This window comes from Lissotriton vulgaris, chromosome 11 (assembly GCF_964263255.1).
Source record: "Lissotriton vulgaris chromosome 11, aLisVul1.2, whole genome shotgun sequence".
Lineage (NCBI taxonomy): Eukaryota > Metazoa > Chordata > Amphibia > Caudata > Salamandridae > Lissotriton > Lissotriton vulgaris.
In genome coordinates, this window is record NC_141699.1 from 824097194 (window position 1) to 824124765 (window position 27572).

General features: G+C 46.8%; 1 protein-coding gene across 1 annotated transcript in view; it reads right to left on the reverse strand.

Moving 5' to 3' along the window:
* The window catches only part of CEP63 (centrosomal protein 63), a 361269-nt gene that overhangs the window by 55920 nt on the left and 277777 nt on the right, over positions 1-27572 (reverse strand). The window contains exon 13 of the mRNA XM_086943933.1: positions 26133-26466. Coding sequence (XP_086800059.1) covers positions 26133-26466 — 334 coding nt within the window. The remainder of the gene's footprint in view (positions 1-26132; positions 26467-27572) is intronic.

Sequence of the window (27572 nt, forward strand, 5' to 3'; positions counted from 1 at the left end):
AGTAACATGGAGGTAGACTTTCCATAAGTAGGGCGGCTTGGACTTCCTGTCCTACTGTATGCAGACTATGCCGCCCTCCTAGCGAGGATGGCATTAGGCCTTCAATCCCTACTTGAGGCTTTTTCTAGCTTTATGTCAGATCGGGATCTGGCCATTAACAACACAAAATCTTATGTTATGCAAGTGGGATTGCGACCTAAAAAAAAGCTCCAATTTAGGGTTGGCTCTTCCTCCATCCCCCGTACGAAGGTTTTCTCATATTTAGGGGTTCTCCTGGATGATCAGTTACAATGGGGCCCCAAATTACCAAGAACAGGGGGGCCTTCATTAGGGCAAATACGTCAATTTTTAATTTTGCCACAAAGATAGGGCGGAAACCAATAGGTGCCATGCTAAATGTGTATCAGGCTAAAAGCCTGGCTATAGTCAGTTACAGGAGTGAAATTTGGGGTCACACTTCAGTAAACCTTTTACAGGTGGCAGAGAATAAATTCCTAAAGCACCTGATGTGTGCCCCACCTAAGCCTTTCTAACTTGGCGGCCAATGAAGAATTGGGGGTACCCGTGCTTGAGTGATACCCTGGCCTCGCGCCCTCTTGTATTCTGGTTAAAATGCTGGCTGAATCAGGAGTTAAACCTCACCCACATGATATTTAGAGAGTACTTGATAAAGTACTCCAAATTCCATGGCTTAATTATATTAAAAGAAACTTGGAAGAGGTAGGTCGCGTAGAGCTATTTTATAAGCCTGAAATGATCACCAAGAAGGACGAGGAATTAGTTAAGGTAGCCTACTTATCATTAAAGAAACTGGACAGGGACGAGCAGGAACTCAAGAAAGCAAGTGTCCAAAGGTTTTTAATGCTTAAAACAACTCCACTTATGGAGCCCTACCTCCTGGGGTCTCTGTCAACACACAAGAAGTTTCTTCTAACCAGGTTCCGGATGAACCTCTTTCATCTTTTGTTGGTTAGACCCAAGGGCTGCCACAGAGGACAAGTGTTAGCATCCTGTGGCTGTGACAGTCAGTCTCCACAGGACTTGCTGCACTTCATGTTCTTCTGCAAATTCTATTCAGTTCCACAGAAACACTTCCTGGTCCCAATTTTAAAGAAGATGAATATTAGACAAGCTCGCCCAGCCCTCTTGTATTTACAACTTCTGAATGAGGATTGTATATTTTTTGTCGTGGGTTATATAAAATCTACAATGAAATCAAGGGCTTGTATGGATTTATAATGTGGGGGTTGTTGTTTCTTCGGGTAGTTAACAGTATGTTGGCCTAGTTTTCTTTAGGGCGTAAAATGAAAGCAGGCCTATTTTACTTTTTTTAATGATGTTTTATGGGACGTCTGTTCCTTTTGAATTAGTTGCTTTGCACATTGTGATCTTTCTGCCCCCTTTCTTTTAATATTGAGAATTACCCTGGAGTGTTTTTTAATTTTTTTATTTGTGTTTTAATCTGTCTGATTTTGCGTATATGTAGATTTGTAACTTTTATGGTTGACCTTGTGCAACCGAATAAAGTTTATTTGAATTGATTTGATACCAAGACAATTCTTGTGTATCCTGTCTGGTTGTTCAAGGACTGGCTTAGTCCTTCTAAGCTTTTGTCTTTGGGTTTACAGTGGGTACATTACCTGCTTCAAAATGGATTTTAGTGTTAGATATGGAAGGACACCAGTGATTTCTCTCTGACACTTCCACCAACACACACAGCCCTCAGAGCCAACGTTTAGTGTACTGAGGAATTTCACCATCTTGATAATGCCCCCAGACACGGTATTTTGGGCCTGTTTGCAGTAAGGCAAACAGAAATTACTGAGAATGTGAGTAGGGTTAACCCTAGGAACTTTTACCCCATTTGGTTAAGGAGGAGCCAGACATCACTCTCATCCACTGGCAGATGCCATGTATATTTGGGGCACTGCCTGGCACCTTCTTCAGAATTTTTTTGGGACATTCATAAGATCAGGACAAGACTGGATTTGCTGTCTGTGATTTGAGAGAAACCCTGAGGTACAGGACCTGCTCCATCTTTTACACAGGGCAAAGAAGTGGACTCCAGGGGTCAGTTGGATGACCGCCTGTGTGGCAAAAGGGAGACAACAAGTTGCAAGAGGAATTTTCCCTGGACTGCCTAGCTGACCAGTAGCAACTGGACATAGACTGGACATTGCTGGTTGCCTCTGCTGGAGTGAGTCTTGGCCCCCAAAGATTGCTTCCGGAGGTCCTGGACGCATTAGAAGTGAGCCAGCTGAGCCGCTCCAGAAACCCTTCAAATGATGGCACTTAAATAACTAAGTCAGAAAGTAAATTCTTTGCAGGCTTGGTTTGGTATGTTTATCTGACCCTCGCTCCATTGCAGTCAACCTGAAGTTGTGCCTAGATCCCGGTTTACTGCTGCTCTAGACTATTACTGAGGCTTAGCGCTTTTTGGTGCCAATTCTACTTAAAAATGTACATCTCTGGTTCCCAATTATTGGATTTTTGTCATTTTGGTATAATCTTGTTTATTATATTTAAGTCTATTTTTATTATTTAGTTTGGGATTTTTATTTTATTGTATTCTGACTTTATTTCTGTTTTGGTACTGCATAAGCAGTTTATGCATTGCCTTAAGTTAAGCCGGTGTGCTCTGTGACATAGCTACCAGTGGGTTGAGCACAGGTTAATTATGTGGCTTTAGGGGGTTCACTTTGACAAGAGTTGTAATTATTCCTTGAGGTAGGCATTCACCCACTCCAAATAATATCCAGTTTCCTAAAGGAACCAACTCAATTCCACAATCACTTTGCTTGGAAGAGCCAAAATATCCTGCAGCAAAATGCGAGCATGGCCATCCAAGATAACAGAAATGTTGGTAAGAAGAAAGAAGGCAAATTGTGAAAAAGAAAGATGTAACCATTACTGACAATCTGCAGGATTCAGTGGTATAATATGATGGATTGCCAGCACGCCACTTGGTGAGACTTACTTCCCCCCACAGGTTGAATGTGTACCCAGAAGACCAGACTAAGAGGTTTTGAGGGGCAGCCCATAGAAGAAGAGGAAGATAAGTGTTGCTGCTGTTAACAAGTTCGTATGGAACCTTCACATGCCCTGAAGCTCCAAGAGCTTGTTGGGCTGCTTCACAGGCTGACAAAGACATAAAAGGCAGACCGTGGGAATAACACCTGACTTTGCAGTACAGCTGTTGGAACTGGCAAGTTGGGGAATGTAGTTCTAAAGGTTAGGCCGGAGCCTGTCACTGCTTGAATCATTCAAAGGACAAATATTCCTTGTCACAATAAATGGCATGTCCATTAGAGTCGCTTGGACATCACCCAAGAATACAATGAAATGCATCCAAGCACCGTGTCAGCAGGTGAGGGAAAAGCCCATGGTCCCACAAATGAATCCACAACAAAATCCTGCCAGTCTTGCAGAACCTCAGCTAACTGATCACAAAGATGAACTGCAGATTCTGTAAAAGGGCAGTAGTGGGCTAGGAAGCAAGCTGCATTTGTGATGCGAGTAGCAAAGCTTCCTTACAAATCTTTTTTTTAAAAAAAGATCTTTCCCCTGGTCTCAAATTGATTTGATTCTCTGTCAATTGTGGGAATGGGAAAGGAGTGGGGTTCTTCTAGGAGGAAGAAGATGCCTCAACTATAAGGCCCTCAAAGTTTTGGTAAGCTATCAAAAACGTGAGGTGCCCAGGTGGAGAACAAGAGAGTCTGGCGAACTGGTGGTGGACTGCCAGGAAAGAAGTTGGCGCATCCCCTGCCTCTAAAGAGAAGTTCCATCAATGCCTCACTGAACGGAAGCAGGGGCTCAACCTATTGCTTTTCTTTAATGCTGTAAAAGCTCAGTGAACAGGTTGGCCTTGTTCTCTTATACAGAAAATGGTAGCTTGAGTACATCAGAAACAAAGAGCACCCCAAACCTCCCAAACTATTTGGTTCAAGGCAAAGGCACTTAAGGGCCCTCCTGGAGTAGATATTAAGTCCTAGCCTGAACTTTACCAAGATGACCTGGGACTTCAGAAACTTCATCAGTGTGTGCAACAGACATAAGATGGCACAGGGATGGTGCAGATGCCTGATGGCATGACTATTGGCAGGGCTTTTGGTGGAGGGATTAATTTGACAGTCGTGAGAACAGTGCTGTATGGAATCCTAGCGCCATCACTCTGCTTAGAGGAAAGAGGCACCACCTGTCAGCTGATTAGGGAACCCAAAGGGTTCCTGGGGCACTGAGGAGAACCAGAGGAAGCCACAGCTGTGCTTCTTCAGAAGAAAGCCAGTATTGTCTGTGCGAAGCATGTGTTCTGAGAATGGTCAGCACCACGCTCGTTTTCCCTGCTGGTCCCTTCCTTATGGAACTCTTTACCCCAACTTTTGCGTTCTGAACTGTGCTTTCTGACATTCCGTAAGGGAATTAAAACTTGGCTTTTCAATACCTAACTTTATGGTTTGATGCTCCTCCCACCCTTTATACCGTTCAGTTTGCCTTAGCGCCGGAAAACCTCCGGGTAGCTGCGCGCTTAACAAATGTAATTATAAATAAATAAGGGCGTGGAAAGCCAAAAGCAGCTCAGAAGACTATGTGTAGAGCCAGGGCTAAATCTGGAACTGGTACCTCAAACAAGCCTTGCTCTGAAATTAATGCCAAAGCTGAAGTCAGAGAACGGAGCACCTGACTATGATACATACCCCTGAAGTGGGAACAGAGTAGGGAACACATAGTCCTTCCTGTGCCTCTTATGTGCTGTAATGACTTTACCTCTGGTCCTGGGCATTAGTGCCTGCCCCTTCCACCCCATACTCATTAAATTACCACTCAAGATGTCATCTGTGCGTTATTAGTCATGCAGTACAGGATTGTGGTTTTCACATGTATGCTGCCCAGATGTTACTTTCCACTAATATCAGCTCAGTAAATCTTGTTTCCATGCTTGAACCCCAAACGCCGTGACTGCATGGGTCTACAGCATGATTCGAAGATCCATTGCAACACTTTATGCTTTGTTTCAGGACTTAGATATCCTAGAATTTTATGATCTATTGCAGTCTATAAAAGCCACACCCAGTGCAAGGCCACATGCATGGCTTCCATACCTGTTGATAGGATGAAGTCTCTTGGTTGGCTCTGCAACACATCTAAGTTACTGCTTGAACTCAGCCCTTCCTCTGTGTTCCAGGTTCACAGTCAGATGTTGAAAACATCTTCCCAGTAGTTGTTCTACTTGCGACGCTTCCTAAAATTTCTTCTACAGAGTTTCCTCAAAGTCTTTCCTTACATACTTGAAATTACTTAAACTCTCCCTTTTCTGGCTTCAGAGGCCTTAGGTTAGTGATAGCTAGTGAAATCTGTGAATACTCTAAGTGCAGTTTCCTCACCCTGTGAATAATCCCAAGGCCTCAGACTGGATCTGGAAACTCTCAGTAGTTTTTCAGTGTGCTGCTAGTTGGTGTCATATGGCCCTGTGCTGATGATGTTCCACTCCAGGAGTGATGCAGAATATAAACGCATACCATGCATATGGACATCAGCCGCTTTGTGGATTTCCACGCCATCAGATGCAGAGCCCGTTGGCAGATCAATATGACCAGTGCGCAAACCTCTAGATTGATATTCTTTTTTATATGAAAGAGTCCAGGTGACAGTGCAGGGAGGCGGGAGGGTCAGTGAGGAATTTGAGGTTAAATAGATTATCCACCAGAAATATTGATACTGAAGGGAAGTAACTTGTTCTTCTAACTGCAGATTCCTCACCTTGTGAATAGACACAATAGCAGCACCTCCCAAGGTGGTGGGTCTGAACTGACTCAGAACAAAAAGACCTGCCGGACGGAGCAAGCTAAATGCCCCGCTCGACAGACCAGACTGGCGAGGCAGTAGTGCACTGTGAATGTGTGTACCAAAGCTGACATAGCAGTCTGACAGATAGCCATGACATGCACATGACAGGTAGGCTAACGCAGTGTGAGCAGCTTTGGCCCCGGTGGAATGAGACTGCAAGCCTTATGGGGGCTGATTTTTCATCAGTGCGTAGCAGATCTATATGTTGAGATCAATTCACTGGGAGCTGGTGCGTTTTTGTACTGCTTTACCCTTCTTGGTCCAGAAAACCCCACAAAGAGCTGGTTGACCACTTGTTGTTCCTTGTAGGATAGATATAGAAAAACAAGTTACTTACTTTCTTCAACACTTTTTCTGGTATAGTCACTCTAGTCACAGATCACACATCTCTTGAATATTCCCCAGGCATCAGATTGGATCTGAAAACAGTTTTCAGTAGTACCCCTGCACGCCATGTGGCTCTCTGCACTGATGCTATTTCACTTCGGAAATGACGTGCACAGCCCCCACGTGCTGATGTCAGTTGCTTTCGAAACTGTCTGCACCCATAGATGCAGAGCTCCAAAAGCAAATTGGTTCTCGCCACTGTGAAGGTTCTTAGACTTGGGATCGGCATGAGTCAAACACAGAATGGGGCGGTTCGGAGGGCCGGTGAGGAATACGCAGTTAGACAGAATGTCTACTAGAAACAGCATTACCAAAGGTAACTTGTTCCTCCGGTAGAGATTTTAAGCCACAGATTCCTTACCTTTAGAATAGATACCAAAGCAGTACTTATTCATAGGTGGGTCTGCAAATGGACTAAAACCAGAGTCTTGCAGGACAGAATGGGCACAATGCCCCTGTCAGCAAACCTGACTCTCCTGACATTAGTGCTTTGTCAACGTATGGAGGGATTACCACGTAGCTGTCAAGCAAATGTCCAGGAGATTGACTCCATATGCCAAAACAGTGTTAGCAGCGATGGCCTAAATAGAATAAACACACAGTCCTTCCAGAAGCTGCTTTGGCCAATGCATAGCAGATCTCAATACAAAGGACAATCGAGTGGGAGATGCTACTCTTCTGCACAGCCTTACCTTTTTTCGCCCCAGAGAACTCCACAAGGAGCTGATGGTGAACTCTGTGTTCTTTGGTACGATTCAATATAAAAGCTTAGAGCTCTCTAGGTGCCCACACCATTTCAAGTGCCACAGGGCCAGTGACCTCACCTGGCCTCATTTGTTAAGGTACCACATGAAGGTTGTGTCAGTGAGCACCTGTACCTTACTACCCTTGATGGTGAAAGAAGGCTTTTAACTCCAAGCGGAAGTCTGTCAGGCTCTAGAACATTGATATGGAGCTGGGGCTTGACCCGAGACTGGATGCCCCTGATCTCCACCTCTCCCAGATGTCCACTCCAACCCAAAAGTGATGAATCAGTCAAAACTGTCAGCCCTGGGTGGCGAAGGGAGCTGACGCAATCGCTTTCTAGAAACTATCACTGCAGATCTTTTACAGCCTTGTCCGAAATCTACATGTGTCAGCAGAAGTTCTCATTGGTGTTGGGCACACTGAGACTTCAGATCCCACTACAGAGTCCACATATACCGCCCAATGTGCTTGACAAGGAGGATGCAGGGAGCAATCAGATTTAGCAGCCTCAGAGTCAACTTCACTGAAATCCAGGACAGAGGTTGAAAGATATGGAGCATAGCCTGAATGTCCTGGACTGTCTTTCTTTGGAGAAAAGCACAAAACCGAACCATGTCCAGAATGGCTCCAATGAAGGGAAGAATCTGAAGAGGCAGGTGTGACTTCTGCAGGTTGACAGAGAACCCCAAAGATGAAAGGAGGTTCACCGTCATCTGGAGGTAGACAACAGCCGCCTGGGGTGAGCAAGCCTTCGATAGCCAGTTGTCAAAGTAGGTGAAGACTGGAACCTCAGACTTTGTACAGTCTACTGCAGCCACCAGCATCACTTTTGTGACCATTCGAAGGGCACTGGTGCGACCAAAAACTGATCACAGCAAACTGAAAAGGCTCCTGTCCCACTATAAACTGCAAATGGCATTGATGGGTCTGCATGGCGAGGATACTGCAATATGTACCTGCAGGTCTAACACCAACATTTATTCTTCATGGTCGAGGGCAGCAAAGACCTGGCCAGTGTGATAATTTAGAATTTTTCCATCTGAAGAAAGGTATTGAGAGGATGCACAATTGAAATGGGACAAAGGGCTGCATCATTCTTGGGCACCTAAACGTAGCGGAAATAACAATCATGATCTACTTCTGGCGACCGCACCCTCTCAATAGCCCCTACAACCAAAAGGGCTAGCATTTCCTGCCGCAAAATGTACAGATGGTCCTCCGCCAGTCATTGGGGGATGGTGGAAGGTGCCGCAGAGTGGAAAGGAAGGGTAGGGCAAATTCCTTCTGAACAAATATTGCACCGAGCTGTATGATGTTATGGTGTGCTAATCTGGCAAGAATAGTTGGATCCTACATCCCACCATGGGCATTAAGGCCTCAACTGCAAATTTCTGGGTACCGTGTGGAGGTTGGATTGGATGATGGTGTGGGTTACCACTGAAGAAGCAGCAAGAAGAGCAATAGGACTGATGTGGTTGGCAAGGCGGGCAGATAAACCCAGAGAGCATGCTGTGGCCCTACTCTCCTTGAACCACTCTAGAGCAGAATCGGTCTTGTCCCCAAACAGGTGAGTAACAATAAGGAAGGCATGTCCACAAGGGACCACTGGACATTGCTTGTTAAACCGCATGACCTCAGCCAAGCATCGGGCGAATGGTGACACTACTGGCAATGGGAAAAAAGGGAATGATGGACGGAGCGTTTGAGCAAATCGAACACTCACCCCAGTCAACTGATCTGGGTTTAATGCAATACCATTCTGTAGCTCACTCAGCCACCCCAGTACAGACATGGCCATATGCAAATCAGTCTGACCCTGTGCCTCATGGTAACAGTCCAGCCCGAACTGCCAAGCCATGTCTTCCCTGGACCGGAAGCAAGCATCCTGGGACCGGTTTCGGATTCATAATCCTCATCAGCCAGGCTATCTTGAATCCAGTGGCCATGTGAGCAAGGGACTCACGTCTGAGCATACCCTGCCAACTTAGGGCAAACAAAGCGAAACAAAAGGGGATGATGGACGGAGCGTTTGAGCAAATCAAACACTCACCCCCAGTCAACTGATCTGGGTTTAATCCATCACCATTCTTTAGCTCACTCAGCACCCCCAGTTCAGACATGGCCATATGCAAATCAGTCTGACCCTGTGTCTCATGGGAACAGTCCAGCCCGAACTGCCAAGCCATGTCTTCCCTGGACCGGAAACAAGCATCCTGGGACCGGTTTCGGATTCATAATCCTCATCAGCCAGGCTATCTTGAATCCAGTGGCCAAGTGAGCAAGGGACTCACGTCTGAGCATACCCTGCCAACTTAGGGCGAACAAAGCGAAACAAAAGGGGATGATGGACGGAGCATTTGTGCAGTTCAGGCTGGACTGTTCCCATGAGGCACAGGTTAAGTAGTAAAAGTGGCTCTGTGGAGGCCAGGCCATGTTACAAACCAACGTTATGGAGGAGGGAGAAGCTATAATTAAGTAATAATAATAAATTCCTTTATTCGGTTTTTGACATTGCAAAACCATAAAAGCAGCAGCAAAAATTCATACATTTACATATTAAAAATTGTCAAGTATGTCAAAAATATATTTTAGCAAAATTCCAAGATTTAAAAGAGGATGAGTTCATAGAAATAATTCAATTTTTAGAGGTTGTTCCTATGCCTAATGATACATTTTAGAAAGTTAAGTACATGGTAACAGGTACGTTCAGAGTCTAACATCTGTAGAAATAGCATGGCGGGACGACACTGTCTGAAACCCCAGCACTTAAACAGTGGGAATAGCCAAATCTTTCTATGAGTATAAAAATATTTGCAAAACAGTATCGTATGCATACATGACTGTGGGGACATGTCGTCGCATGGGCAATGAGCCAGATTTAAGTCCCAAGTATTTTTTTTTGGGAAGGCCACTAGCCTATGAAAAAGGTTGAGTCTAAACCTTGTCAGGAGCATCTTGTCATATGTGCTGATTTCTAAAGTAACGATTCAGAAAAGGGGGTGGTGATGAACAGAGTGTCTGAATTAAGCAGACCACTCTTACCCAGTCCAAAGATCAGGACTTGATCCATCACCGTTATTTATCTCACTGCACCATACCAGCTCAGAACCTGGCTATATGCAAATCAGTCTGTCCCCGGCCCAGTGCATCATGGGAACAGGGCAGACTAAACTACCAAGCCAATTCTTCACCAGAAAGGAGACAAGCTACCGGGGACCGGTTTCTGGCATTTCAGCCGTCTTCGGCCCGGCTTGCTTGAATCCTGATGGTGCAGTGAGAAGGGGACTCATGTCTGAGTATACCCTGCCACACCTATAGTGGCCGAAAACGATTCAGAAAAGGGGGTGGTGATGAACAGAGTGTCTGAATTAAGCAGACCACTCTTACCCAGTCCAAAGATCAGGGCTTGATCCATCATCGTTATTTATCTCACTGCACCATCCCAGCTCAGAATTGGCTTGGTAGTTTGGTTTGCCCTGTTCCCATCATGCACTGGGACAGGAACAGACTAATTTGCATGTAGCCAGGTTCTGAGCTGGGATGGTGCAGTGAGCTAAAAAACGGTGATGGATCAAGCCCTGATCTTTGGACTGGGTAAGAGTGGTCTGCTTAATTCAGACACTCTGTTCATCACCACCCCCTTTTCTGAATCATTTTGTCCACCATAAGCGTGGAAGAGTATACTCAGATGTGAGTCCCTTGCTCATTGCACCATCAGGATTCAAGCAACCCGGGCCGACGTTGGCTGAAATGCCAGAAACCGGTCCCCGGAAGCTTGTTTCCTTCCCAGTATAAGAATTGGCTTGGTTTGCCCTGTTCCCATCATGCACTGGGACAGGAACAGGCTAATTTGCATCTAGCCAGGTTCTGAGCTGGGATGGTGCAGTGAGCTAAAAAACGGTGATGGATCAAGCCCTGATCTTTGGACTGGGTAAGAGTGGTCTGCTTAATTCAGACACTCTGTTCATCACCACCCCCTTTTCTGAATCATTTTGTCCACCATAAGCGTGGAAGGGTATACTCAGATATGAGTCCCTTGCTCATTGCACCATCAGGATTCAAGCAAGCCGGGCGGACGACGGCTGAAATGCCAGAAACCGGTCCCCGGAAGCTTGTTTCCTTCCCAGTATAAGAATTGGCTTGGTAGTTTGGTTTGCCCTGTTCCCATCATGCACTGGGACAGGAACAGACTAATTTGCATGTAGCCAGGTTCTGAGCTGGGATGGTGCAGTGAGCTAAAAAACAGTGATGGATCAAGCCCTGATCTTTGGACTGGGTAAGAGTGGTCTGCTTAATTCAGACACTCTGTTCATCACCACCCCCTTTTCTGAATCATTTTGTCCACCATAAGCGTGGAAGGGTATACTCAGATGTGAGTCCCTTGCTCATTGCACCATCAGGATTCAAGCAAGCCGGGCCGACGTTGGCTGAAATGCCAGAAACCGGTCCCCGGAAGCTTGTTTCCTTCCCAGTATAAGAATTGGCTTGGTAGTTTGGTTTGCCCTGTTCCCATCATGCACTGGGACAGGAACAGACTAATTTGCATGTAGCCAGGTTCTGAGCTGGGATGGTGCAGTGAGCTAAAAAACGGTGATGGATCAAGCCCTGATCTTTGGACTGGGTAAGAGTGGTCTGCTTAATTCAGACACTCTGTTCATCACCACCCCCTTTTCTGAATCATTTTGTCCACCATAAGCGTGGAAGGGTATACTCAGATGTGAGTCCCTTGCTCATTGCACCATCAGAATTCAAGCAAGCCGGGCCGACGACGGCTGAAATGCCAGAAACCGGTCCCCGGAAGCTTGTTTCCTTCCCAGTATAAGAACTGACTTGGTAGTTTGGTTTGCCCTGTTCCCATCATGCACTGGGACAGGAACAGACTAATTTGCATGTAGCCAGGTTCTGAGCTGGGATGGTGCAGTGAGCTAAAAAACGGTGATGGATCAAGCCCTGATCTTTGGACTGGGTAAGAGTGGTCTGCTTAATTCAGACACTCTGTTCATCACCACCCCCTTTTCTGAATCATTTTGTCCACCATAAGCGTGGAAGGGTATACTCAGATGTGAGTCCCTTGCTCATTGCACCATCAGGATTCAAGCAAGCCGGGCCGACGACGGCTGAAATGCCAGAAACCGGTCCCCGGAAGCTTGTTTCCTTCCCAGTATAAGAATTGGCTTGGTAGTTAGGTTTGCCCTGTTCCCATCATGCACTGGGACAGGAACAGACTAATTTGCATGTAGCCAGGTTCTGAGCTGGGATGGTGCAGTGAGCTAAAAAATGGTGATGGATCAAGCCCTGATCTTTGGACTGGGTAAGAGTGGTCTGCTTAATTCAGACACTCTGTTCATCACCACCCCCTTTTCTGAATCATTTTGTCCACCATAAGCGTGGAAGGGTATACTCAGATGTGAGTCCCTTGCTCATTGCACCATCAGGATTCAAGCAAGCCGGGCCGCCGACGGCTGAAATGCCAGAAAAAAGTCCCCGGAAGCTTGTTTCCTTCCCAGTATAAGAATTGGCTTGGTTTGCCCTGTTCCCATCATGCACTGGGACAGGAACAGGCTAATTTGCATCTAGCCAGGTTCTGAGCTGGGATGGTGCAGTGAGCTAAAAAACGGTGATGGATCAAGCCCTGATCTTTGGACTGGGTAAGAGTGGTCTGCTTAATTCAGACACTCTGTTCATCACCACCCCCTTTTCTGAATCATTTTGTCCACCATAAGCGTGGAAGGGTATACTCAGATATGAGTCCCTTGCTCATTGCACCATCAGGATTCAAGCAAGCCGGGCGGACGACGGCTGAAATGCCAGAAACCGGTCCCCGGAAGCTTGTTTCCTTCCCAGTATAAGAATTGGCTTGGTAGTTTGGTTTGCCCTGTTCCCATCATGCACTGGGACAGGAACAGACTAATTTGCATGTAGCCAGGTTCTGAGCTGGGATGGTGCAGTGAGCTAAAAAACAGTGATGGATCAAGCCCTGATCTTTGGACTGGGTAAGAGTGGTCTGCTTAATTCAGACACTCTGTTCATCACCACCCCCTTTTCTGAATCATTTTGTCCACCATAAGCGTGGAAGGGTATACTCAGATGTGAGTCCCTTGCTCATTGCACCATCAGGATTCAAGCAAGCCGGGCCGACGTTGGCTGAAATGCCAGAAACCGGTCCCCGGAAGCTTGTTTCCTTCCCAGTATAAGAATTGGCTTGGTAGTTTGGTTTGCCCTGTTCCCATCATGCACTGGGACAGGAACAGACTAATTTGCATGTAGCCAGGTTCTGAGCTGGGATGGTGCAGTGAGCTAAAAAACGGTGATGGATCAAGCCCTGATCTTTGGACTGGGTAAGAGTGGTCTGCTTAATTCAGACACTCTGTTCATCACCACCCCCTTTTCTGAATCATTTTGTCCACCATAAGCGTGGAAGGGTATACTCAGATGTGAGTCCCTTGCTCATTGCACCATCAGAATTCAAGCAAGCCGGGCCGACGACGGCTGAAATGCCAGAAACCGGTCCCCGGAAGCTTGTTTCCTTCCCAGTATAAGAACTGACTTGGTAGTTTGGTTTGCCCTGTTCCCATCATGCACTGGGACAGGAACAGACTAATTTGCATGTAGCCAGGTTCTGAGCTGGGATGGTGCAGTGAGCTAAAAAACGGTGATGGATCAAGCCCTGATCTTTGGACTGGGTAAGAGTGGTCTGCTTAATTCAGACACTCTGTTCATCACCACCCCCTTTTCTGAATCATTTTGTCCACCATAAGCGTGGAAGGGTATACTCAGATGTGAGTCCCTTGCTCATTGCACCATCAGGATTCAAGCAAGCCGGGCCGACGACGGCTGAAATGCCAGAAACCGGTCCCCGGAAGCTTGTTTCCTTCCCAGTATAAGAATTGGCTTGGTAGTTAGGTTTGCCCTGTTCCCATCATGCACTGGGACAGGAACAGACTAATTTGCATGTAGCCAGGTTCTGAGCTGGGATGGTGCAGTGAGCTAAAAAATGGTGATGGATCAAGCCCTGATCTTTGGACTGGGTAAGAGTGGTCTGCTTAATTCAGACACTCTGTTCATCACCACCCCCTTTTCTGAATAATTTTGTCCACCATAAGCGTGGAAGGGTATACTCAGATGTGAGTCCCTTGCTCATTGCACCATCAGGATTCAAGCAAGCCGGGCCGACGACGGCTGAAATGCCAGAAACCGGTCCCCGGAAGCTTGTTTCCTTCCCAGTATAAGAATTGGCTTGGTAGTTTGGTTTGCCCTGTTCCCATCATGCATTGGGACAGGAACAGACTAATTTGCATGTAGCCAGGTTCTGAGCTGGGATGGTGCAGTGAGCTAAAAAACGATGATGGATCAAGCCCTGATCTTTGGACTGGGTAAGAGTGGTCTGCTTAATTCAGACACTCTGTTCATCACCACCCCCTTTTCTGAATCATTTTGTCCACCATAAGCGTGGAAGGGTATACTCAGATGTGAGTCCCTTGCTCATTGCACCATCAGGATTCAAGCAAGCCGGGCCGACGACGGCTGAAATGCCAGAAAAAAGTCCCCGGAAGCTTGTTTCCTTCCCAGTATAAGAATTGGCTTGGTAGTTTGTTTTGCCCTGTTCCCATCATGCACTGGGACAGGAACAGACTAATTTGCATGTAGCCAGGTTCTGAGCTGGGATGGTGCAGTGAGCTAAAAAACGGTGAAGGATCAAGCCCTGATATTTGGACTGGGTAAGAGTGGTCTGCTTAATTCAGACACTCTGTTCATCACCACCCCCTTTTCTGAATCATTTTGTCCACCATAAGCGTGGAAGGGTATACTCAGATGTGAGTCCCTTGCTCATTGCACCATCAGGATTCAAGCAAGCCGGGCCGACGACGGCTGAAATGCCAGAAACCTGTCCCCGGAAGCTTGTTTCCTTCCCAGTATAAGAATTGGCTTGGTAGTTAGGTTTGCCCTGTTCCCATCATGCACTGGGACAGGAACAGACTAATTTGCATGTAGCCAGGTTCTGAGCTGGGATGGTGCAGTGAGCTAAAAAATGGTGATGGATCAAGCCCTGATCTTTGGACTGGGTAAGAGTGGTCTGCTTAATTCAGACACTCTGTTCATCACCACCCCCTTTTCTGAATAATTTTGTCCACCATAAGCGTGGAAGGGTATACTCAGATGTGAGTCCCTTGCTCATTGCACCATCAGGATTCAAGCAAGCCGGGCCGACGTTGGCTGAAATGCCAGAAACCGGTCCCTGGAAGCTTGTTTCCTTCCCAGTATAAGAATTGGCTTGGTAGTTTGGTTTGCCCTGTTCCCATCATGCACTGGGACAGGAACAGACTAATTTGCATGTAGCCAGGTTCTGAGCTGGGATGGTGCAGTGAGCTAAAAAACGGTGATGGATCAAGCCCTGATCTTTGGACTGGGTAAGAGTGGTCTGCTTAATTCAGACACTCTGTTCATCACCACCCCCTTTTCTGAATCATTTTGTCCACCATAAGCGTGGAAGGGTATACTCAGATGTGAGTCCCTTGCTCATTGCACCATCAGGATTCAAGCAAGCCGGGCCGACGACGGCTGAAATGCCAGAAACCGGTCCCCGGAAGCTTGTTTCCTTCCCAGTATAAGAATTGGCTTGGTAGTTTGGTTTGCCCTGTTCCCATCATGCACTGGGACAGGAACGAACTAATTTGCATGTAGCCAGGTTCTGAGCTGGGATGGTGCAGTGAGCTAAAAAACGGTGATGGATCAAGCCCTGATCTTTGGACTGGGTAAGAGTGGTCTGCTTAATTCAGACACTCTGTTCATCACCACCCCCTTTTCTGAATCATTTTGTCCACCATAAGCTTGGAAGGGTATACTCAGATGTGAGTCCCTTGCTCATTGCACCATCAGGATTCAAGCAAGCCGGGCCGACGACGTCTGAAATGCCAGAAACCGGTCCCCGGAAGCTTGTTTCCTTCCCAGTATAAGAATTGGCTTGGTAGTTTGGTTTGCCCTGTTCCCATCATGCACTGGGACAGGAACAGACTAATTTGCATGTAGCCAGGTTCTGAGCTGGGATGGTGCAGTGAGCTAAAAAACGGTGATGGATCAAGCCCTGATCTTTGGACTGGGTAAGAGTGGTCTGCTTAATTCAGACACTCTGTTCATCACCACCCCCTTTTCTGAATCATTTTGTCCACCATAGGCGTGGAAGGGTATACTCAGATGTGAGTCCCTTGCTCATTGCACCATCAGGATTCAAGCAAGCCGGGCCGACGACGGCTGAAATGCCAGAAACCGGTCCCCGGAAGCTTGTTTCCTTCCCAGTATAAGAATTGGCTTGGTAGTTTGGTTTGCCCTGTTCCCATCATGCACTGGGACAGGAACAGACTAATTTGCATGTAGCCAGGTTCTGAGCTGGGATGGTGCAGTGAGCTAAAAAACGGTGATGGATCAAGCCCTGATCTTTGGACTGGGTAAGAGTGGTCTGCTTAATTCAGACACTCTGTTCATCACCACCCCCTTTTCTGAATCATTTTGTCCACCATAAGCGTGGAAGGGTATACTCAGATGTGAGTCCCTTGCTCATTGCACCATCAGGATTCAAGCAAGCCGGGCCGACGACGGCTGAAATGCCAGAAACCGGTCCCTGGAAGCTTGTTTCCTTCCCAGTATAAGAATTAGCTTGGTAGTTTGGTTTGCCCTGTTCCCATCATGCACTGGGACAGGAACAGACTAATTTGCATGTAGCCAGGTTCTGAGCTGGGATGGTGCAGTGAGCTAAAAAACGGTGATGGATCAAGCCCTGATCTTTGGACTGGGTAAGAGTGGTCTGCTTAATTCAGACACTCTGTTCATCACCACCCCCTTTTCTGAATCATTTTGTCCACCATAAGCGTGGAAGGGTATACTCAGATGTGAGTCCCTTGCTCATTGCACCATCAGGATTCAAGCAAGCCGGGCCGCCGACGGCTGAAATGCCAGAAAAAAGTCCCCGGAAGCTTGTTTCCTTCCCAGTATAAGAATTGGCTTGGTAGTTTGGTTTGCCCTGTTCCCATCATGCACTGGGACAGGAACAGACTAATTTGCATGTAGCCAGGTTCTGAGCTGGGATGGCGCAGTGAGCTAAAAAACGGTGATGGATCAAGCCCTGATCTTTGGACTGGGTAAGAGTGGTCTGCTTAATTCAGACACTCTGTTCATCACCACCCCCTTTTCTGAATCATTTTGTCCACCATAAGCGTGGAAGGGTATACTCAGATGTGAGTCCCTTGCTCATTGCACCATCAGGATTCAAGCAAGCCGGGCCGACGACGGCTGAAATGCCAGAAACCGGTCCCCGGAAGCTTGTTTCCTTCCCAGTATAAGAATTGGCTTGGTAGTTTGGTTTGCCCTGTTCCCATCATGCACTGGGACAGGAACAGACTAATTTGCATGTAGCCAGGTTCTGAGCTGAGATGGTGCAGTGAGCTAAAAAACGGTGATGGATCAAGCCCTGATCTTTGGACCGGGTAAGAGTGGTCTGCTTAATTCAGACACTCTGTTCATCACCACCCCCTTTTCTGAATCATTTTGTCCACCATAAGCGTGGAAGGGTATACTCAGATGTGAGTCCCTTGCTCATTGCACCATCAGGATTCAAGCAAGCCGGGCCGACGACGGCTGAAATGCCAGAAACCGGTCCCCGGAAGCTTGTTTCCTTCCCAGTATAAGAATTGGCTTGGTAGTTTGGTTTGCCCTGTTCCCATCATGCACTGGGACAGGAACAGACTAATTTGCATGTAGCCAGGTTCTGAGCTGGGATGGTGCAGTGAGCTAAAAAACGGTGATGGATCAAGCCCTGATCTTTGGACTGGGTAAGAGTGGTCTGCTTAATTCAGACACTCTGTTCATTACCACCCCCTTTTCTGAATCATTTTGTCCACCATAAGCGTAGAAGGGTATACTCAGATGTGAGTCCCTTGCTCATTGCACCATCAGGATTCAAGCAAGCCGGGCCGACGACGGCTGAAATGCCGGAAACCGGTCCCCGGAAGCTTGTTTCCTTCCCAGTATAAGAATTGGCTTGGTAGTTTGGTTTGCCCTGTTCCCATCATGCACTGGGACAGGAACAGACTAATTTGCATGTAGCCACGTTCTGAGCTGGGATGGTGCAGTGAGCTAAAAAACGGTGATGGATCAAGCCCTGATCTTTGGACTGGGTAAGAGTGGTCTGCTTAATTCAGACACTCTGTTCATCACCACCCCCTTTTCTGAATCATTTTGTCCACCATAAGCGTGGAAGGGTATACTCAGATGTGAGTCCCTTGCTCATTGCACCATCAGGATTCAAGCAAGCCGGGCCGACGACGGCTGAAGCGCCAGAAACCGGTCCCCGGAAGCTTGTGTCCTTCCCAGTATAAGAATTGGCTTGGTAGTTTGGTTTGCCCTGTTCCCATCATGCACTGGGACAGGAACAGACTAATTTGCATGTAGCCAGGTTCTGAGCTGGGATGGTGCAGTGAGCTAAAAAACGGTGATGGATCAAGCCCTGATCTTTGGACTGGGTAAGAGTGGTCTGCTTAATTCAGACACTCTGTTCATCAACACCCCCTGTTTTGAATCATTTTGTCCACCATAAGCGTGGAAGGGTATACTCAGATGTGAGTCCCTTGCTCATTGCACCATCAGGATTCAAGCAAGCCGGGCCGACGACGGCTGAAATGCCAGAAACCGGTCCCCGGAAGCGTGTTTCCTTCCCAGTATAAGAATTGGCTTGGTAGTTTGGTTTGCCCTGTTCCCATCATGCACTGGGACAGGAACAGACTAATTTGCATGTAGCCAGGTTCTGAGCTGAGATGGTGCAGTGAGCTAAAAAACGGTGATGGATCAAGCCCTGATCTTTGGACTGGGTAAGAGTGGTCTGCTTAATTCAGACACTCTGTTCATCACCACCCCCTTTTCTGAATCATTTTGTCCACCATAACCGTGGAAGGGTATACTCAGATGTGAGTCCCTTGCTCATTGCACCATCAGGATTCAAGCAAGCCGGGCCGACGACGGCTGAAATGCCAGAAACCGGTCCCCGGAAGCTTGTTTCCTTCCCAGTATAAGAATTGGCTTGGTAGTTTGGTTTGCCCTGTTCCCATCATGCACTGGGACAGGAACAGACTAATTTGCATGTAGCCAGGTTCTGAGCTGGGATGGTGCAGTGAGCTAAAAAACGGTGATGGATCAAGCCCTGATCTTTGGACTGGGTAAGAGTGGTCTGCTTAATTCAGACACTCTGTTCATTACCACCCCCTTTTCTGAATCATTTTGTCCACCATAAGCGTGGAAGGGTATACTCAGATGTGAGTCCCTTGCTCATTGCACCATCAGGATTCAAGCAAGCCGGGCCGACGACGGCTGAAATTCCAGAAACCGGTCCCCGGAAGCTTGTTTCCTTCCCAGTATAAGAATTGGCTTGGTAGTTTGGTTTGCCCTGTTCCCATCATGCACTGGGACAGGAACAGACTAATTTGCATGTAGCCACGTTCTGAGCTGGGATGGTGCAGTGAGCTAAAAAACGGTGCTGGATCAAGCCCTGATCTTTGGACTGGGTAAGAGTGGTCTGCTTAATTCAGACACTCTGTTCATCACCACCCCCTTTTCTGAATCATTTTGTCCACCATAAGCGTGGAAGGGTATACTCAGATGTGAGTCCCTTGCTCATTGCACCATCAGGATTCAAGCAAGCCGGGCCGACGACGGCTGAAATGCCAGAAACCGGTCCCCGGAAGCTTGTTTCCTTCCCAGTATAAGAATTGGCTTGGTAGTTTGGTGTGCCCTGTTCCCATCATGCACTGGGACAGGAACAGACTAATTTGCATGTAGCCAGGTTCTGAGCTGGGATGGTGCAGTGAGCTAAAAAACGGTGATGGATCAAGCCCTGATCTTTGGACTGGGTAAGAGTGGTCTGCTTAATTCAGACACTCTGTTCATCACCACCCCCTGTTCTGAATCATTTTGTCCACCATAAGCGTGGAAGGGTATACTCAGATGTGAGTCCATTGCTCATTGCACCATCAGGATTCAAGCAAGCCGGGCCGACGACGGCTGAAATGCCAGAAACCGGTCCCCGGAAGCTTGTTTCCTTCCCAGTATAAGAATTGGCTTGGTAGTTTGGTTTGCCCTGTTCCCATCATGCACTGGGACAGGAACAGACTAATTTGCATGTAGCCAGGTTCTGAGCTGAGATGGTGCAGTGAGCTAAAAAACGGTGATGGATCAAGCCCTGATCTTTGGACTGGGTAAGAGTGGTCTGCTTAATTCAGACACTCTGTTCATCACCACCCCCTTTTCTGAATCATTTTGTCCACCATAAGCGTGGAAGGGTATACTCAGATGTGAGTCCCTTGCTCATTGCACCATCAGGATTCAAGCAAGCCGGGCCGACGACGGCTGAAATGCCAGAAACCGGTCCCCGGAAGCTTGTTTCCTTCCCAGTATAAGAATTGGCTTGGTAGTTTGGTTTGCCCTGTTCCCATCATGCACTGGGACAGGAACAGACTAATTTGCATGTAGCCAGGTTCTGAGCTGGGATGGTGCAGTGAGCTAAAAAACGGTGATGGATCAAGCCCTGATCTTTGGACTGGGTAAGAGTGGTCTGCTTAATTCAGACACTCTGTTCATCACCACCCCCTTTTCTGAATCATTTTGTCCACCATAAGCGTGGAAGGGTATACTCAGATGTGAGTCCCTTGCTCATTGCACCATCAGGATTCAAGCAAGCCGGGCCGACGACGGCTGAAATGCCAGAAACCGGTCCCCGGAAGCTTGTTTCCTTCCCAGTATAAGAATTAGCTTGGTAGTTTAGTTTGCCCTGTTCCCATCATGCACTGGGACAGGAACAGACTAATTTGCATGTAGCCAGGTTCTGAGCTGGGATGGTGCAGTGAGCTAAAAAACGGTGATGGATCAAGCCCTGATCTTTGGACTGGGTAAGAGTGGTCTGCTTAATTCAGACACTCTGTTCATCACCACCCCCTTTTCTGAATCATTTTGTCCACCATAAGCGTGGAAGGGTATACTCAGATGTGAGTCCCTTGCTCATTGCACCATCAGGATTCAAGCAAGCCGGGCCGACGACGGCTGAAATGCCAGAAACCGGTCCCCGGAAGCTTGTTTCCTTCCCAGTATAAGAATTGGCTTGGTAGTTTGGTTTGCCCTGTTCCCATCATGCACTGGGACAGGAACAGACTAATTTGCATGTAGCCAGGTTCTGAGCTGGGATGGTGCAGTGAGCTAAAAAACGGTGATGGATCAAGCCCTGATCTTTGGACTGGGTAAGAGTGGTCTGCTTAATTCAGACACTCTGTTCATCACCACCCCCTTTTCTGAATCATTTTGTCCACCATAAGCGTGGAAGGGTATACTCAGATGTGAGTCCCTTGCTCATTGCACCATCAGGATTCAAGCAAGCCGGGCCGACGACGGCTGAAATGCCCGAAACCGGTCCCCCGAAGCTTGTTTCCTTCCCAGTATAAGAATTGGCTTGGTAGTTTGGTTTGCCCTGTTCCCATCATGCACTGGGACAGGAACAGACTAATTTGCATGTAGCCAGGTTCTGAGCTGGGATGGTGCAGTGAGCTAAAAAACGGTGATGGATCAAGCCCTGATCTTTGGACTGGGTAAGAGTGGTCTGCTTAATTCAGACACTCTGTTCATCACCACCCCCTGTTCTGAATCATTTTGTCCACCATAAGCGTGGAAGGGTATACTCAGATGTGAGTCCCTTGCTCATTGCACCATCAGGATTCAAGCAAGCCGGGCCGACGACGGCTGAAATGCCAGAAACCGGTCCCCGGAAGCTTGTTTCCTTCCCAGTATAAGAATTGGCTTGGTAGTTTGGTTTGCCCTGTTCCCATCATGCACTGGGACAGGAACAGACTAATTTGCATGTAGCCAGGTTCTGAGCTGAGATGGTGCAGTGAGCAAAAAAACGGTGATGGATCAAGCCCTGATCTTTGGACCGGGTAAGAGTGGTCTGCTTAATTCAGACACTCTGTTCATCACCACCCCCTTTTCTGAATCATTTTGTCCACCATAAGCGTGGAAGGGTATACTCAGATGTGAGTCCCTTGCTCATTGCACCATCAGGATTCAAGCAAGCCGGGCCGACGACGGCTGAAATGCCAGAAACCGGTCCCCGGAAGCTTGTTTCCTTCCCAGTATAAGAATTGGCTTGGTAGTTTGGTTTGCCCTGTTCCCATCATGCACTGGGACAGGAACAGACTAATTTGCATGTAGCTAGGTTCTGAGCTGGGATGGTGTAGTGAGCTAAAAAACGGTGATGGATCAAGCCCTGATCTTTGGACTGGGTAAGAGTGGTCTGCTTAATTCAGACACTCTGTTCATCACCACCCCCTTTTCTGAATCATTTTGTCCACCATAAACGTGGAAGGGTATACTCAGATGTGAGTCCCTTGCTCATTGCACCATCAGGATTCAAGCAAGCCGGGCCGACGACGGCTGAAATGCCAGAAACCGGTCCCCGGAAGCTTGTTTCCTTCCCAGTATAAGAATTGGCTTGGTAGTTTGGTTTGCCCTGTTCCCATCATGCACTGGGACAGGAACAGACTAATTTGCATGTAGCCACGTTCTGAGCTGGGATGGTGCAGTGAGCTAAAAAACGGTGATGGATCAAGCCCTGATCTTTGGACTGGGTAAGAGTGGTCTGCTTAATTCAGACACTCTGTTCATCACCACCCCCTTTTCTGAATCATTTTGTCCACCATGAGCGTGGAAGGGTATACTCAGATGTGAGTCCCTTGCTCATTGCACCATCAGGATTCAAGCAAGCCGGGCCGACGACGGCTGAAATGCCAGAAACCGGTCCCCGGAAGCTTGTTTCCTTCCCAGTATAAGAATTGGCTTGGTAGTTTGGTTTGCCCTGTTCCCATCATGCACTGGGACAGGAACAGACTAATTTGCATGTAGCCAGGTTCTGAGCTGGGATGGTGCCAGGCTGCAGAGGGGCCCTGCTCATGCATGGGCACCCTCTCACACAAAACTCAGTACCCTGCCTTCAGGAGTGATAAGGCCTGCCATAGGGGTGACTAATAGGTTTATATGTGTAGTGATTTAGGGTAGATATAAGTAACCTATATCTAAGTAAGGGGTGCATGCACCATCTTACCCAGGCTGCAGTAGCAATCCAGTGGTGTCATTTTGGAAGGCTTCCCAGGGATGGCATAATACACGCTGCAGCCCCTGGTAGACCTCTGTGGTACCTATGCCCTTGGTACCTAAAGTACCATATACTAGGGACTCATAAAGGTACCCCAGTAACCAAACTGGAGTGTACCTAAATTACTTGAAATCAATTTAGAGAGGAAGCAGCTAGTCTGGGGGTCCTGGTTAGCAGGGCCCCAGCCAGACTAAAGTCGAAAAACAGTGAAACATCAGCAACAAGTGGGGGTAACCATAAGAGCAGATCCTACTCCCCTACATATGGCCTTCTGGGTTATCTGGGAGGAGTCAGTGTAGGCCTTGGAGTCATGGTCTGACCCCAGGCACTTCAAACAGACTTTGTGAGGGTCCACCACAGACATATGTTTGTGACAGTCCCTTGATGGTTCGAAACGTGTGGTTTTGGGTGTGACATTTCCCCTGCACACCAAATAAATTTTCATAGAAAAAATCTGGTCAAAACCCAGAAGAAACTCCATATTCTGATCTGGAGTTTCTCCCTGGATTTTTACCAGATTGTGGAAAGAAAGGAATGGAACTCTTGTCCGTACACTTGGATGTCCTGTATCTGTGGCTCCACCAGTCATTTCCGGAGCAGAACAGCATTGGCTCAGAGCTGCAATGCACCACCTAGTGGTGTGCAGGAGAACTCTTCTGAAGGTTTCCACGTCCAGAATGATGCCTGGGAATTATTCTCAAGGAAAGGAATCTGCGGTTAGAAGTATCGATCAGAAGGACCCCTATCACACCCCCTGCACCTATGTACTGGTGTTCTGTCACTCCCTCAAAGCTGTGCTGTACCCACAGTCTCTACGGGCCTCTGTATGCAAATCCTGCATGAACCTTTCTTTCTAATCGGTGTCCCAAATTGTGATGCATTAATGCCTCCTGAAGGACATCAAATCAAGACCAGACTCGATGATTATTTTGGCTCTAGAAAGATAAAGGTACTGTGACACTGATGTAGTGAATGTTTATCATAGCACATCAGTTACGAGAGTAAATCTTGTGTATGTCTCCTGTGTTACCTTTCATGTGAAATCCAGGTAAATGGGAAAAAAACGTTGTGTACTTTAAGATGGTTTAAAAAGAGAGAGTAACTAGTATTGTGTTTTTATTTCAAACAGACTACAGAATATACGAACGAACCTTGATATGACAATGAGACCACCTGTGTAACTACAAACCAACAACGCCGCTTCTATGCCTTCTCCCAAATACCTCTTCCCAATCACCCTTTTCCCGTCAGTGCTGAGTGCAGGCTAGAACAGGTTCAGCACTGCCGACAGGGAAAGAGAATGGTGGGTGTGATGGCTTTCCCGCAGCAACATTCAGAGCTACAGGTTAGTGGTGACTTAAGACTGACATGCAGTATCTGGGATGACCTCACTCTATTCCCAGAGGAGGCTTGGCGTCACAATATGTCCACCGAAGGCGAGCTGGAAGGTGACCAGGTGTGGGGAAGGCGCTATTTACCCCAATGCTTATCCAGGGTACGCGCCACTGAAAGTTTATATTCCTGCTTCTCGAAGACCTTAACATGCATGCAGTCGCATTGCATGTCTTTGAGTCATGCTTGCTGCTCAGATACCATCAATAGAATAATGCGGATTTAGGAGCAGCATCTGCTTACCACAAGAGTGGTACGGTTTGAAGGATGACAACTTCATAAAATGCATTTCCTATTTTACACTGCAAAACCAGAACGTCATGGGAAATTTTCCCAAAAAAGAATCACTGAATCCACTTCAAAGGGAGAGAGAAAAAACAGAACCAATATTGGTGAACCAGGGTGGGACCTTGTACAACTCAATGCAGTCATGTCCAGGGTGGTTTGGGGAACCGAGAAGGAGTTGTGGTGCCACCTTTCGGTGAAGGAGAGGCAAAGGTGCAACTTCTGGATCCTGTGTGGCGCCTGTAGAAATTTAAGAGGTGTGGATTTTGTGGGAAGAAGTAACCATATGAATCAGGAGTTCATACCACTCGGGAAGTTGAGCGCAGTGTCTATCCACTTGAATGATCAGAGTTCTGCTCGCATAATGAGGAAGACTGACTACATTTGGCCTGCAGCTGTTTACAATGTTATGGAGCATCTACATAAATAGCATATTAGCACTGACTACTGAGGAGTCCTACTTTGGCAAGGCGAATAATCCAAGCATGTAAATTCATGAAAAATCTAATGCTGAAAAAGCAACGACTAATGATTCAGTTAGACAATAGAATGTTCTTTCACATCTCTGAGGTGAATCTCAAATGATTGCTGGGTATTTTTGACAAATTAGAAACTGCACAGAAGGCAATAGAAATAGAGACCATAAGCGCCTTTTACTATTTTGGCTTACCACAAGAATAATACTTAACAAACAAGAAAGTTTGTGGAGAAACACACAAGTGAAAAATAATGGTGTTGAATTATATAGCAAGCTGACTGTAAAACCCAGTGAAACAAACAGAAGGAAGGAGGCAGAGTGCTGTGTCAGGGATCAGAACTGAATAGACCGTAAGATATAGCTGCCTATTGACTACTTGAGCTGTCCGATTTGAATACCATGATCACCGCAGTCGCTTTAAAAATAGCAGACCATTTTTCTTCTTTCAATTAGGCTAGATTGCCAATCAGCACAAGTCCCTACCTTTTATATTTAAAAATATTTGAAAAAGTTTCAGAAAATTAGTTTTAAGGTTAAGTTTAACTTAACAATAAAAATAAAGAAAATGTGCTGAAACACACAATAGGCAACGAGTTATTCTTTTAAGTTTTTATAAGATTCCGCACAGAGGCTTTGCGTTGCTTAAGAATTTGGTTAATATTCTCATAATGGAGAATTTAATAGTGCTTTGCATGACAACATTTGCATTTACACACAATATTCCCTGTGGCTCGCATCTTAAGTTGAGCTTTACAAGTTCCAAAACAAATAAAAGTGCATTTCCATAACCTTCTATAACTGACATAATTTAACGTCTCTTACCAGTGGCTCAAACTTGTCTGGTTGACTGGAGACAGACCCCACAGAGGCATGGTCTGAGAAATCTGCTTCGTTCCCGTCCACGGAGATAGATTTGACTCCAGACAGGAATAAATCAGAGCAAACCGATTCTAAGGAATTTCTCCTGCCGTTTGCCGCTGTGGTAGCAATGTGGGACGTCTCAGCTGTGGCACTGGGGGAAGTCTCTGTCACTCCTTTGAGAAGCTGAGATTTTAATACCTGGATCTCTGCTTCATACTGGCTCATCATCTCTTGCAGCTTAGCTTGCGTCTCTTTCATTTCATTCTCATGTTTTTGTTGTAGCTCGTGTGTTCTCCTGCATGACCAACACAACAATTTTGAAATCGATATAACAAGTAAGCTTACAGATTCCTCTATGACAAACCATAATATATCCTGACTACAGTGGAGTAAAGATGTCAGACACAAATTGCAAACAGAATTGAGAAGGAACTTTAGGGTTGGCACCAACCAAAACAAAAAAATATTATTCCAAAAATAAATTTTTGGTCAAAATGAACTCACCTTTTTGCCAGTGAATGTGTTAATATCATATAAGACGCTAACTCTTGCCTGTAACACAGAACACTCTCAGGACAATTACATATGGCCAGGTTCAACTTCAATAACTGGGCTACAAGTTTGATATGTTTCTCCCACCTCTGATGGGACTGAAATCTACAAAATGTAGGCAGTGCCAAGCTCTTTGGTCTCTGTGTGTCTAAGTCACAGAGTTGGCATGACAAATCAGAGCCCTTCCCCCTCAAAGCGCGGCGTGCGGCGGTAAGAGGCAGGGACAGCCACGGGCAGAGTGCCTAGCTACGAGCCTGTTGAGAAGGTTGTTTTCTTATTGTCAAGAACGAGAAAGCAGGTATGGAGAATAAACTGCAGATGGCATGACAACAAGGAGCATGATTTTCACCCTCGAAGAGCAATCCTGTTAACCAATTTTATTTGAGATTCAGGCATTCATCAGTGACCCCGGCAGACATAGAAGGAGCACCAAATGGAGGGATGTTCTGCTGACATTCTGACCTCTGCTTGCGTGCCAGACTTTTCGACATTGGTAAGTGGCATTCACGTAACCATGGTATTTTTAGGTCTCGCCTCACCCAGCGCATGCGCTGATCTGGCAAGACTTTTAGTGTGTGGGTTTTCTAAGTGCTGCCACAGGCTTTTGGAGGTCTAGCGCTTGAGTTGACGTGAGCGTGCACGCGCGCAGGCGCCATCTGTCTTAGATCGTGATTGCGATCACTTTCACGGGCCGCGCGGCCGTGTCACTTTCACGGCTACGCAGCAAATGCTTGTGAAAGTTTATTATCCCACAATTAGTTTTATTTGTGTTTTTTCAGGGCTCCTGTTTTGAAATGTAGCATGCACATTAGCAGCAGAGTTGCGCTCATTATCTTTCATAATCTTTTC